Genomic DNA, 13,459 nt, shown 5'->3' with positions numbered 1-13,459 from the left:
TAGAACTAATTAAAAAAGAAAGACAGTACTGTTTACTTTATCAATTATTTTTACGAATGCGTCTCTATCTCCAAGATCCTTATTCATCACTCTAAATGTAAATAATTAAGTATTCTTTTCAACTAAATGGAAGAATAATTAATTATTTATTTTATTATTCTTGCAAGGTGATATTAATTATGGACGTTGCGTGCCTATGGTCTACTCAGATCATAAGTAATTCATTGCCAATTGGTTCTATTCGCAAACTATAATATATTTGTTGTAAGTTTGTTAATATATATTATTAAATATATAAATACAAAATATAACTGCATTTTAAATACATAAAATATATAATTTAATAGCAACGCTTCAAGGCTAAATTTTCAATATAAATAAAATTATCTTCTATGTTCTATATCTTGGCATGGACGGGACTCTGGTGAAATGAAATCAGGATATACCACTGGTGTTTCTAATTCTTCTTTACCTAATAATTGATAATATTATTAATATATATAAATATGACACAGTAGAAGGCTTACTTACTACATGATATGACTTCTTCAAACTTGTAAGATTTTAAATCAATTTCCTGACAAGCCCAAGGATGGTTTTTTATTTGAGACAGAGTAAATCTGTATTTCGGATCTTTAATGAGTATGGATTTAACGAGCTGTATACAAGGAGGTGAAACAGCAAACGGGGGAAATAATTGACACTGAATGGTTTCATCTATTGTAAAGAAGGGGTTTTCTCCAAACATAATGATATATAGTAATATTCCTAACGTCCATACTTCCAACTCAGGACCTCTGTAGTGATAACCAGATAGAACTTCCGGACTGCAATACTCAACAGTGCCGTAAAAAGTCGAGAAAAGCCATCCCGGTTTTATAAAAGTAGCTGATCCGAAATCCACAAGTTTAACAGTAAAATCCTTATCTATAATAATATTTTCGTCCTTAATGTCTCTATGGATAATATCCCTTTCGTGCAAGTAATCAACAGCCGACACAACTTGTCGAAAAATGTAGCTGGCTAGATCCTCTCCCATTTTGGGACGACGGTCAATAAATTCAAACAAGTCCATTCCGGGCCCATGTTTGGCCATAACCATTTGAAAATAGTTTTCATTTTCAAATACATCAATAATGGACACTATATTTGGGTGACATAGGGTTGTCAAAAGGCTAATCTCCAGGGAAACTGTTTTTCCGAGAACTTTATCTTGAATCCAATATTCTTCGTAAATTTTACTTTTCTTGATAAACTTTGTAATAACCTATAATATAATTGAGTAAACAAAACAGTTGCATATGTAAACATCTTTGTATAAAGATTGTATAAGGTGTAAAAAAGTAATAAATATATACCTAATAATCATGTTTACACATATATATAAAATATAAACAATTTATTGTATTGAGGCTGCAAGCCCCCATCCCCCTCCCCCTTTTTACTAGAAAATTTAATATTTGATTTTCTTTTGCAAAAATTTAATATTTGAAATTTAAATTTTTCAATTTTTATTCTCCTAAAAATATGATTTCTGTGAATAAGCTATGGATTTTTAAAATTTTTTTTCAAAAAATTTAATATTTGAAATTTCTTGTGAACAACTGTGGATTTTTGATTTTTTTATTAAACATTTAATACTTGAAATTTAATTTTTGAAATTTCTTTGTGAACAGCTATGGATTTTTGAAATTTTTTGAGAATAGATATGATTTTTTTCCAAAAACTTTAATACTTGAAATTTAATTTGAAATTTTTTGTGAATAGCTGTGAATTTATAACATTTTTTTTTTTTTTTTTTGATAATAGCTATGGATTAGGATTTTTTTTTTTTTTTTGTGAATAGCTGCGTGTTTGGGATTTTTTTTTTCAAAAAAATCTAAAATTTAAAATTTAATTTTTGAAAAAAAATTCCAAAACCAAGTCCCTCCTCCCAAAAAAATACAATCCTGCGGACGTCCCTGATGTATTAATCTTACCATTAACCCATCTTCAATTCGATAAGCCGACTTGACACATCCAAATCCCCCCTTTCCAATTTCGTGCAACGTATGATATCTATCTGAATATTCGCCATCATGGAGTTCATCATCTTTGAATGTTATGGAGCGATTATAGCCTGCCTTTTTTTGTTTTTCAACAACATTACGAATGGCCTGCCCTAATGATTCATCTGGAGAGTTATCAAAGGTTGATTCGAGGGTGAGGGATCCAAATTGTTTTCCTCCATCATGATCCTCTGGTTCTCGAGATAGCCAAAGGCAATATAAACTACTTCCATCATTTAACGTAACACGTCTAATTTGATAGAGTATTGCTGTAAGTAAAGAATAACACACTCATAAAAAACTACTAGATAAAGTATAACGGGCGTTTACTTTATTTATTATTTTTCAAACATTTTGTACAAATTGTAACTTGTATATGCAAATTGTACAAGTTGCAAAGCATAACTGAATATTTCATGGATTATAAACATAATAATGATGTAATTTTTGACTATTTTAATACAAATGACTAAAATATAAATATTCTGTGGCGGATTATTGAGTTCAAATGCTCACAGTTATACTACTCACAAATACATAATAACCATGTCATTTTAATAGATCAAAATGTAATGATAGTAACAATAAATAGTCGGCTATTAGACTGACCAATGTTGAATAATGTATTTAAAAACGAAGAAATTGAAACTTGTACAATTTGCGTATACAATATGCAACATTAAATTTTAACTTTTCTTTGAAAAGCATCAATAGGAACATTATTGGGCAATGATTCTCGCAACATTTCGAAAAAAAAAAATAATAATTTAAGAACCATTATAATTTACATATTATATGTGATGAATAGCATCAGACAAACGGAGTATTTATTTGATGATGATCGAAATGAATAACGTGAATTAAATTGAATACTGACTTTATAATTCAATTCACTAAATGATTCCGGGATATCTTACCAATTTCATCTCCATTTTTGTGCCTCCCAAGTCCAAAAAAGCTTCCCTCTGGAAAATTGTGAGCTTCATCAACTCGATAATTTACAGAGTAGCGACTAATCTCCGCACCAGAATATTTGGATATAACTGGAGTGGATGCTAATTTAAACAAATCATTTTTAGCGGATTCGTTTGGGTCATTATTTCCACCACCCTCGGTGGTGCTCTTGATATAGCGACTCTCATTCTCTAGTGTATTACTTGACAAGTGTAGTTTCTCCTCAAAATGATGAGCTATATCATAACTGTCACCTTCTGCTTCTTCATTTTCTTCCTCGCCAGATGAAAATCTCGTACACCCCAGATCTTCATCTTCCTCTTCGCCATCCTCCACTTCACATTTGTCCGGTATCATATCCACAATGTCGCAATCTTCATAGATAGTCGGTATGAGATCCTCAATTCGCTAAAAGAAACATTAGATATGTAGAATTATGATATCTTGAGTCACGTAAAGTTTGGATGATCCACCTCCTTTTCTGTTTAAACAATATATAGTTTCATTACATAGCAATAATTATTATTGCTCTTGGAGATATGCATAGAGACTCTGCGAGAGCAAAAAGGCATGCACAAAATCAGCATGCTTTTTGCAAGCTTTAAGTTTATGTAATAATATTATATCAATAAAAGACATGCTACATATATACAAACAAAGAGGCCTCTATTTTGCAAAAAAAAAATTGTACCTCACAGCTTTGCAATATACTTATAGTGAATCTAGTTTTAATTGCTTTGTTTTGTATTTCGTTACGATGTACTTCTACTTCCAAAGCCAAAAAATAAGACGCAATTTTTTTTGTTTTGTTTTCAAAGAATCATAAGAATTCCAACATCAAGTTTTAAACTGATGATAAGTTAAGATAATGAATTTAAATGAATGAGGACAAGGTTAAGTAAAGCAACTAGCTATTTGATCCCTGTCAACTTTTGAAAAGTAACAACATATTATTGATATTAATTCTTTATTATATACAGAATAAAATGCATCTATAATTAGTATAATAATTATAGATTTACCTTATTCACAAGTTCCTCTTCTTTATAACCGAATAATAGGTGTGTAAAGTTGGAATTACACGACCGCACTTTTCCTTCGCTATTCATAACGATCAAACCACTTAAACTTGAGAAAATCTGGAAAGTATTGAACAATGACAATTATTAAAATAGTACAAAAAAGTCATTCTTGTATTTCGTGATTGTTGAGGAATTAAAATGAAAACTGGTTTCATAATCAACTACTCCATAAAAAAACACTTCTAATAGACAGACACAAAAAAGGTTATACGCAGCAATATATTGGAATTTTCGATAACTGTACTAGTTGGTAAATAAAAAACTAACCCAAACAATGCAGCGTATTCTCTCTTCCTCCTCCGCGATTAAATGTAATGCTGCAGGGAAATGAACGCCATCCAATGTTTTTCCTGTCGTTTTAGATCGAAACGATCCTTCTTCACTCTATTTGGGAGGGGAAAAATAATAATTATTATTTGAAAATAAAATAATTATGGATTCGAGCACAAGGGAGTTAGGTAATATCGAATATGACTAAAGTGTAAATCCTAGACTTTTTTTAGCGAGCGAGATTTTGTTGTTGTGGTTGGCAACTTGTTTTGTGTTTTTTATATTGTTAATCAGTTATCATTGTTATTTTATTTTTAAGGAGATAATATCTAAGTATAAAGTATCATTAAGAGTAATGTTGTGTCAGTCCTTATTTATCAAACCAGTCCAGTCCATTCTTAGGCCAGCTCCTATCATTCTTTGGGACCGATCCTTTGGACTGTCAGTACTAGAACTGATTAAAAAAAAAAAAAAAAAAGTTGACGTCATCAAGGACCGAAATATATAATTTTTAGCACTGATATGCAGGACTGAACCGGACCGAGACTGAACTGGACTGCAGTCTTCAGTTCTAGATGAGGACTGACATAACACTAATCACGAGTGTTTGTCCTCATGAGAGTAACACTGAGGAGTTTGTAAGTTGGACATGAGTAAAACTCAAGATTGAAAATGGAGTAATTCCTGGCTATGTCCTTCCTTGATAAGGAATTGAACTTTTGTTTATTTTCTTCATGTCACAACCAATTTAATGAAACTTGTCATGGAAACCATGTTAATTTTCGGTATTTTTTTTTTACATACCAGAAATGCTTACGATCTACAACGTTTAAGAAGTTTAAGTCCATAGCGCTACTGGTAGGGATATGGATAAAGAAGCGAACAAACCGCTATTACTAACTATGCACCATAAAATTTATATTTGAACGTCATTTAGTTACTTTTTTTTTGTCTTACATACCGGCAGTGTATATTTTCTTACCACTTACAGCCATAACAGGGAGTACTTTAGAGCGCTCCCTGCTTTGGCTATAAATATATTATCGTTTTCTTATTGGTTGTAATTTTAAAAATAATATGACTAGGAACAGTAAATAAAAAGGGTACCAACAGATATTATTGTTATTATTTAAATGCACCGAGATGTTTTGAACGTACTGGACCGTCAGTATTCTTTAAATCGCCAATTTCGAAGGTCTAAGCAACCAAGTTTTATAACAAAAAGCCCCATTTCTTCATTAATATTAGGGAAAATAGTGAACTATTGTATGTCAAAATAAGACTAACAAATAAAAGGACTTAAAACTTACTGTCTATCAAAAACATGTTGCTCTAATACCTAGTTTTTTAAAAGCACAGACACAAATTTATATTAAAAATATGTTATTACATCGTTATATAATCTTGTCTCCATATTGTAGATACAAATTAACTATTAGAATGGAAAGAATAATATATTTTTTCTCCAATTATCTTACTTTCCACAGCACTAATCGATAAAAAAAAGGAACAAATTTACATAACTCATAGGGATTTTGAATGCATATTACTTTGATTTAATTCAAATATTATAATTGGCATCAATTAGCATTCAATGGAGTTGTAAAGTCTTTTCTATTCTTAAAACCATTTGACTGAGCTCATTCAAGATTTATTCGATGGATAATGCGTTGGTCACTTAAATACATAGATAGTAATACTGAATACAATACGCATGAACCCTAAGTTCTGTATGATGATTTTTTTGGCTAATAATTAATAGATTATTACGCATTTAAATCATATATGGCAGGGATTCTTCAACCTTTTTTTAGTGATGTACCACTTGTAAAATAAAGTTCCCCCTAACCAGCAAAAAACATTTTAAGCTTCAGTGACAGGGGCGTCCGATGGATTATATTTTGGAGAGGGTCTTAGTTTTTGGATTTTTTTGAAAAGAAATACAAAAATTAACCTTTTTTCTAAAAAATATTCAAAAATAAACCTTTTCCATTTTTTTTTCTCAAAATACATAGCTATTCCCAAAAAATTCAAGAATCTTTTAATTTTTCATAAAAAATTAAATTTTTAGAAAAAACTTTCAAAAATCCATTTATATTCACAAAAAGTAATGTTTTTTGGGAAAAAAATTCAAAATCCATAGTTGCTCACAAAAAATGAATTTTTTTTTCTAAAAAGATTTCAAATATTTAATTTTTAGAGAAATATTTAAAAATCCATAGCTATCTATAGAAAATTAAGTTAAATTTCAAATATAAAATCTTTTGAAAAAAAAAATTCCAACATTATATTTTCTAGTAAAAAAACAAAAATTTCTGCAATTGGGGGGGGGTTACAGCCCCTCCAACCAACCAACCTCCTGCGGACGCCCATGACTTATGTACCACTTGTAAAATAATTTTTTAAAAGTGTTACAAGTACCCTTTGGAGTCCCTAACCTAAAAGTAACCCAAGGATAAAGGCTATTTTAAACTTATCCTAATTCTAATTAATAAAAAACAAATCGTTATACAAATTCGAGAATAAACGTTCATTTTACGATTCCTTCAATTTTTTAATAATTATTATCACATTGATCCTGATGTTTCAGAAGGCATCTATTTAAAAAATATATATCAAGTTATATCGATTACATCTTAAAAGGATCAAAATTTGAAATTGTATGCCATCATCACATGAGATTATCCAATGACTTGATTATTAAAAGGGAGGCTATATATAAAGTTTTTAATACCGGAAACCTCTTTCAGTGTCGGGAATCGTAAAAGATAAAGTCCATCATTATTGAAAGAAGATTATATATTGATTTATTTCACTATGACATTTTGAATTCGATATTAAGTTTAATCCCTTATAAGATTAAGATCTGCTTATTAGTAATGGACTATTCAGGGTTTTTATTAAATAAAAATGATGGAATGTGATGTTAGAATCGATATAACCAAAAATGAGATTTTATAATTTAACGAACCTGAAGTTCCCGAAGCAATTGTGTGGGTATATGAGGTAAAAATTTATTGAAACATTTTCCATCTAGGGCTGTACTTTCATCTAGACCAAATAGGGTTCTTGTAACGGAGTCGGATGAGATGATGAGACCCGTTTTCGAAGACACCAGGAACTGTAATGAGAAGAATGGAATAATTAAATATGAAAGGAGAAAATTAAAAAGTCTTTGGATTTTGAATATTGACCTCAGCAACTTTTCTCTCTACATTTTGAATGAGAATGATTTGTTTCCCTGAGGATGTGGGGGTGATCCAAAGGGAGACAGGAAGATGAGAGCCATCCTGCTTAAGGAGCTCAACAACAGCTCCCGAAAAATGAAAAGTGGATCCATCAGGAAGGAGCTCCGTCTCATCCAAAGACTCTAAACCCTTATCTTTGACAACAATCTCTTTAAAGAAATCTTTTCCCAGGAGATCTCTCTCATCCGGGATTTCCAATAGAACACGAAGCAAATCATTTGTCATGAGAATCTTTCCATCTTCGTCAAGGGTCACGAGTCCTTTATGAGGGTTACGTCCATATTCACAGATCAGATCCTTTCCAGGAGTATTGGGAACCCAACGGCCCTTGAATGGTGTTCGAGACGTATTCCAAGGGGAGAGAAACATTTTATGGTTGTTGTTGAATCCCAATGCAATTCTCAGGAAGGAATTTTAAATTTCCCCCGCACCTCAGAATCAGCGACAATTAGTTACAATGTTTTCCTTAGCCAGGTACGGATCTAAGGGCCACACTCCATAGCATTTCAGATAATATACCCTGCAGAAAAGGACTATTCATCAAAGATTTATGCATCATTAAAATTTGTACATACATAATATCCTGTCTCTCATTATCAGATAATTGATTAATTAATACACGAAATATCAAACGTCAAATCAATAGACAATTTATTTACCTGAACTTTTCATATTCTAATCTTTAAAACCTCAACAATTCCCTTAATCAAAATGAAGAAGTTCTGTGAAAACGTTTAAACGTTTCTTGTTTTTAGATAAAGAAAGATGTCGCGACGTGGTACAAAAAATTATATCGCGGGAATAACGATTTTATCATGGTATTTTATTACAATATCCTATAATCATTTGTAATACCATAAACAAGAAGGTACCATGCTACAAAATCCCTTTTATATTAAAAGTATGATAATTAAAAATGTAGTTTGAAGATCAATAGAGTTTAGAGTTCCAAAATAAACATTTATTAGACGTGTAATAGCCGTGTTATGTATGTGAAAATTCACCTTGAAGTTTAAATTATAAATCTACGTCACAAGGATTTTCTCAATGAAGGACTCAAGGGAATATAGAATATGACGATGACATTTACTGAAGACAGTTTAAAAACAATACAAATCACGCAACCTATTCAATAATTTCAATAATATTATGATTAATATAACTTAGCTCAAAACCTATAACGATGATGATAAACTTATTAACTAATATACGATTTTGAGACAATTGGTCATTTTATAATAGATAAGCATTTATAGTGCTTAATTCTAATGGTTTTTTACTTGAAAGAGGTTGCGGGATTAAACAAATATAGATCCGTGAGCAATTTCTTAAAAATTCAACTTGCTTTTGAATTAGTTATATACATAATAAATATAAAAGTGAATTCATTGAATAACTAACAGTAACTACAAACTGTGGACGTCATCATCAATGACATAGAGTAGACTACGAAAGAGATCCCTTGTTGTTCTCCGTTCATTCCTCGCCGAGCAAGATGATTGTGGATAAAGTTCCAGAATTACTATGCCACGTAGACTTTCCTGTTTACCTATGTCACATGGTGTCCCCACGGCATCTTCTACTCGGAGGAGGAGGTGGACCCGCCAAGACCGGTGTCAAGAACGGATTTGTAAATATTTTTAGGTTCCAATTATTTATAATTTATATAATGTTTTCTATTCATGTAAGGAAATTTTGGAAATTAGTCACGATGGACAAAAGTGTATTGCGGACTCCATTTGCCGATTCGACACGGAAACGTTTGCTATTATGAATGCAACTGCGAGCGCCTTTGATCCAGTGGCTCAGAAAACACTGATTGCAGTGGGTAAAAATGGACATTCTCAGATCTATGAACTCCTTCTCTCATCCAATCATTCCAAAGCGAATGCAGAGAGCGAGGAGGGGGAAGAAGACAACAACGGTGGGTCCCTTCGGAAACGAAGCACCGCCAATGGAGGAATTCCTCGTCAAAAAAAAGAAGAATTCCTTCCTCTAACATTTAAAGTTGTTCCTTTACAGTCCTTTCAAACCGACTTTAGGTAATAGAACTGTGCTTTGAATTATTTTTATTTATACATATTGTACAGTCCAGTCCGAAATTATTGATACCTCAAAAAATTTGATTTATGTTTTACTTGATTAAAAATGATATAACACTGCTTTAGAATAGAAATGTAACATCTGGTTAATTGCAGTTGTCACTCAGTACTATGTTAATTTGATCAACAGTTAGTTTAAAACATTTTTTCATTAATCTTGATATTGTAGTAATGTTCTATCCAAGAAATCTTTTATTTACTAATTAAAACATAAAATTTACGGACCTAAAAAAATATGCTTTGTCTCTCCTGAACAATTTTGAAACATCCAGATAGAACATTTTTTTATTCTAAAGTAACAATATGTATATTTTAAAGGCCCCTTAGACAATATTCTAAAATTGCAATAATGCCCATCCAATCACTATATTTCAAAGCTTAGAGGCACACAAAAATTTAAACCATCTAGGTATGGTTTTAATCTATTTTAATTAAACTCTATGGTAGACTAGGATACTATTAATAGTAGACATTAACTAAGTCTACTGTATTAATGTGATATATTTTTTTTTTTTAAATAGCTTTACTTTTTTAATTCTACTCTAACTTTGCTAAAATAGTCTATTACTTACTTAAGTATCGAGGGGAGGGGGGGGGGGTATTATAACATCAAATTCTAAGGCTTCCTGTTGAAATTGTATTTTAGATGGTGGGAACTTACGAGCACAACATCTAATGTGTAACCTTTGAGTCTTTCATGTATTCATTTATATTATTCCTATTTACAGTCTCCCTGAACCATATCAAAAAGTCGTCAAGTTTAGTCCTGATATGAAATGTATCGCAACAGGAGGGGATGATGGGATATTACGCCTCTGGAATCTATCTAGTTACTCTAAAATTCATGAAATCAAAGCTCATGATAAAGAGATTGATGATATAGACTTTAGCCCCGATAGTCTTAAGGTTGTAACTGTTTCTAAGGATCAGCGTGCCCTGGTTTGGGACGTTAAGAAGGGTAAAAAACATGCGGAAATGAGCTGGAAATCTCCCAATAAGAAAGTCAAGTATGCTTATAAACGTATTCGTTTCGCCAAAATAGAGGGAGACGTCAAGAAGTGCAAATTATTTTCTATTGTTAATCCCATCGGTACATCAAAAGCCCCTTCTTTTCTTCAACGCTGGGAACCAAAGACCTTCCTCTTAGAATCGTCTGTGCCAAATAGTGGAAGTTTGTCGGCCCTAGCTGTGAGTGATAATGGTCATTTTGTTGCTACTGGGACAATGATTGGTGGGACAGTGGATATTTATACTGCATTTAATCTCCGAGTAAGTTTTTGAACTTTAATAATAATAAAGCATATGATTGACTATTTTTTTTACATACACGTTTAGATATTAAAGAGAATTTTGAACACTCATACGACCTTTATCACTGGTTTGGAGTTCTTACCAACCACGGATGAGTCTGCTCCCTCTCGTGGTTTTAGTGATGCCTCTCTCGTTAGTATATCAGTTGATCACCGTATATGTATTCATCACATTCCTAGACTAAGTATGCTTTCTATAAATCATCCTATTTATTTATAAAACTATATCACTTTTTTTATAGGATATATATCAATGTTTTGGGCCTCAATTATAATTGTTTTCTTTCTTTCTGGAGTTTTTATTTTGTGTAGTTACCTAGGATTTTAATAAAGAAAAAATGACTTCTTCTTGTAAAAGTGAATACTCTTAAAAAAATTATCAATAGTTGACATTTTTTTTCATATTTTATACAGTTATTATTGTCTTTTTAAAGCTCGCGGATTTTTTGTTCTACTTATAGTATGCGTTATACCTATTAATTATCTTTATGTCACATATTTTTTCCCAGAAATAAGATAACTTTTGAGTTACTTTTATGAACTATTTTATTGCTCAATCTTTTCAAATCCATCCAAATTTAATATTCATTACATAATATTATATAAAATTGAAACACATCCAATAATGTCGAAAAGTATTTCTTTAATAATTCATGAAACCAATGGAACTAATATATACATATAATCATTTGTAACTAACGGAAGATGAACATGTATAATTAAAATATTCCTTCATTTTTTAAAGCTCTCTTGTATTTTTTTTTTTTTTTTTTGCTTGAATACTCATTGATTATTCACTTTCTATTGGTAATTTTCTATTAATGACATGGTTTGATTTTGTTCATGTGGAAATAGAGAAAAATACATGTCTTTGTACCATTGAGGCGAATCGTTCTCGTGTACGTTATATCCATAGTTGATAAGGATTTCATCTCCTCGTTCTATTGGCTTTTTAGACTCCAAACATCTAATTTCACCATATCTATAATAAATATTAGAATAATGTCAATAATGAATTATTTTTAATTAATAATAACATCATACACTGGATGTTTGACTAAACAAAAGATGACGTTGTCATTGATAAAATGATTATTAGACTTGTGTCCCAAGGTGGAAAGATAGTTTCTGATATCTGACATATGAGGTGTCACATCAATACTATGGGTATCGTTGAAGCTCAAAAGGTTTTTATGTTTATCCTGTTTTTCCATTTCAGTCATGTTAGGTGTGAAAAAAGGCAGGTCATAAGTTTCCCATACACCGCTGTAGTAGGATACGATAGAGTGAGCTGGAATATCCCTTCGCGCAAAGATAGCATCTTGGTTGGCAATAGCGGGTACATTGACACTAGAACCGATGTATATGTTTCTCTTCTCCATAGGATCTCTTTCATGAGGTGTAGCAGAATAATAGGTATTCGTGCGGTAAATAGATTTATATACAGTGCAATCCTTTTTGGGCTTCGTAAATTTGAGTTCCATTACACCGGAATTGCACCTTCATAATAAATATTATTTGTAATTAGGTATTATATATTATTTTAGAAAATCGAATATCTACCTGAAGTGAGTAATTTTTACAGCTCTTCCCTCCAGCATTACATCGTCATCCTTAAAAGTCCCAACATAAGCCGTTTTATAGTCTGGGAATATAAAGTATGTTCTTCCAGGAACAAATTTCCTATGTGAATCAGTTACTCCATACAGCCAACCGTCAAAACGCTTACTTCCATATCTTTTCCATGATATCCCTTTCGGCGAATATACTTCATTAACATTTACGTAATAGTCTGAGGAGACAAATCCAGCAAGAATGGCGTCATCAGATTTAGCTAAGGGATGTGGTATTATACTCTCAACCCAGGATATCAATTCATAGCCGGTATTTTTGTGCCAAGTCTTGCTCGGTGAAATCAAATCACAAGCACTCAAATATCCATATCTTGTTCCTTCAGTCGTGGGAATTCTCATAAAGAGACTTAAAAATATAATTCCAAATGATAGAAGCATTTTATCTCGAGTCAAGACACGTCAACCTTGGATGGAGAATGTTTGTGGAAAGAACTTTAATTGACGCCACTCAATTTTTTCCACCTTTGCAAGATGAAATGAATCTAAATCAAAAAAAAAAAAAAAAAAAAAAATAGATAATGAATAAACACTTGTTCTAATATAGAGTTTCGACTGGAATAATTAGGCAAGTTAATGGAGTACTATGAAATATTAGTCTCCAACGTGGACTTTCAATTTATTTTATTTATTGATAGAAAGGGGACGAAATCTGGAATTACAATTCACATATTTAAATTCCACTAATTGATTTCAATAAAAATAATATATACAGTTCATGTCATTAATTATAATAGGCTATGTGGGGAACTGAGGCTCTTGTAAAGATAACAGTAGTAAACATTGTAGTCCCATAACCAGGGACGTCCGTAAG

The 13,459-nt window shown here is 31.4% G+C and overlaps 3 protein-coding genes across 4 annotated transcripts; 1 reads left to right on the top strand and 2 right to left on the bottom strand.

Annotated features, from left to right (window-relative positions):
- Window positions 1-235: 235 nt before the first annotated feature.
- On the bottom strand, window positions 236-8,258 carry Pask (PAS kinase). 2 transcript variants are annotated; one of them, XM_040709511.2, is made up of 9 exons: window positions 8,178-8,258; window positions 7,549-8,122; window positions 7,326-7,475; window positions 4,352-4,468; window positions 4,025-4,141; window positions 2,966-3,410; window positions 1,980-2,317; window positions 528-1,267; window positions 236-472 (listed from the first exon to the last, which is right to left on the bottom strand). In XM_040709511.2, exons 2-9 carry the CDS (start codon window positions 7,969-7,971, stop codon window positions 469-471), a joined length of 2,334 nt encoding a protein of 777 aa, XP_040565445.1. In that variant the 5' UTR covers window positions 7,972-8,122; window positions 8,178-8,258; the 3' UTR covers window positions 236-468. The 2 variants fall into 2 exon arrangements, with proteins under 2 accessions (XP_040565445.1, XP_040565444.1); XM_040709510.2 differs by having other exon boundaries at window positions 532-1,267.
- Window positions 8,259-8,945: 687 nt separating this feature from the next.
- Window positions 8,946-11,758, top strand: LOC121115288 (guanine nucleotide-exchange factor SEC12). The gene is made up of 5 exons (XM_040709504.2): window positions 8,946-9,232; window positions 9,292-9,644; window positions 10,433-10,973; window positions 11,040-11,199; window positions 11,257-11,758. The coding sequence occupies exons 1-5, from the start codon at window positions 9,098-9,100 to the stop codon at window positions 11,340-11,342; spliced, it is 1,275 nt and encodes a 424-aa protein (XP_040565438.1). The 5' UTR covers window positions 8,946-9,097; the 3' UTR covers window positions 11,343-11,758.
- Window positions 11,759-11,764: 6 nt separating this feature from the next.
- On the bottom strand, window positions 11,765-13,130 carry LOC121115289 (histone-lysine N-methyltransferase SETD7). The gene is made up of 3 exons (XM_040709505.2): window positions 12,578-13,130; window positions 12,059-12,514; window positions 11,765-11,996 (listed from the first exon to the last, which is right to left on the bottom strand). The coding sequence occupies exons 1-3, from the start codon at window positions 13,024-13,026 to the stop codon at window positions 11,816-11,818; spliced, it is 1,086 nt and encodes a 361-aa protein (XP_040565439.1). The 5' UTR covers window positions 13,027-13,130; the 3' UTR covers window positions 11,765-11,815.
- Between the last annotated feature and the right edge of the window lie 329 nt (window positions 13,131-13,459).

Source organism: Lepeophtheirus salmonis, chromosome 3 (genome assembly GCF_016086655.4).
Source record: "Lepeophtheirus salmonis chromosome 3, UVic_Lsal_1.4, whole genome shotgun sequence".
Lineage (NCBI taxonomy): Eukaryota > Metazoa > Arthropoda > Copepoda > Siphonostomatoida > Caligidae > Lepeophtheirus > Lepeophtheirus salmonis.
The sequence above is the reverse complement of the archived record's forward strand: the minus strand, read 5'-3'. Positions and strand labels throughout refer to the sequence as shown.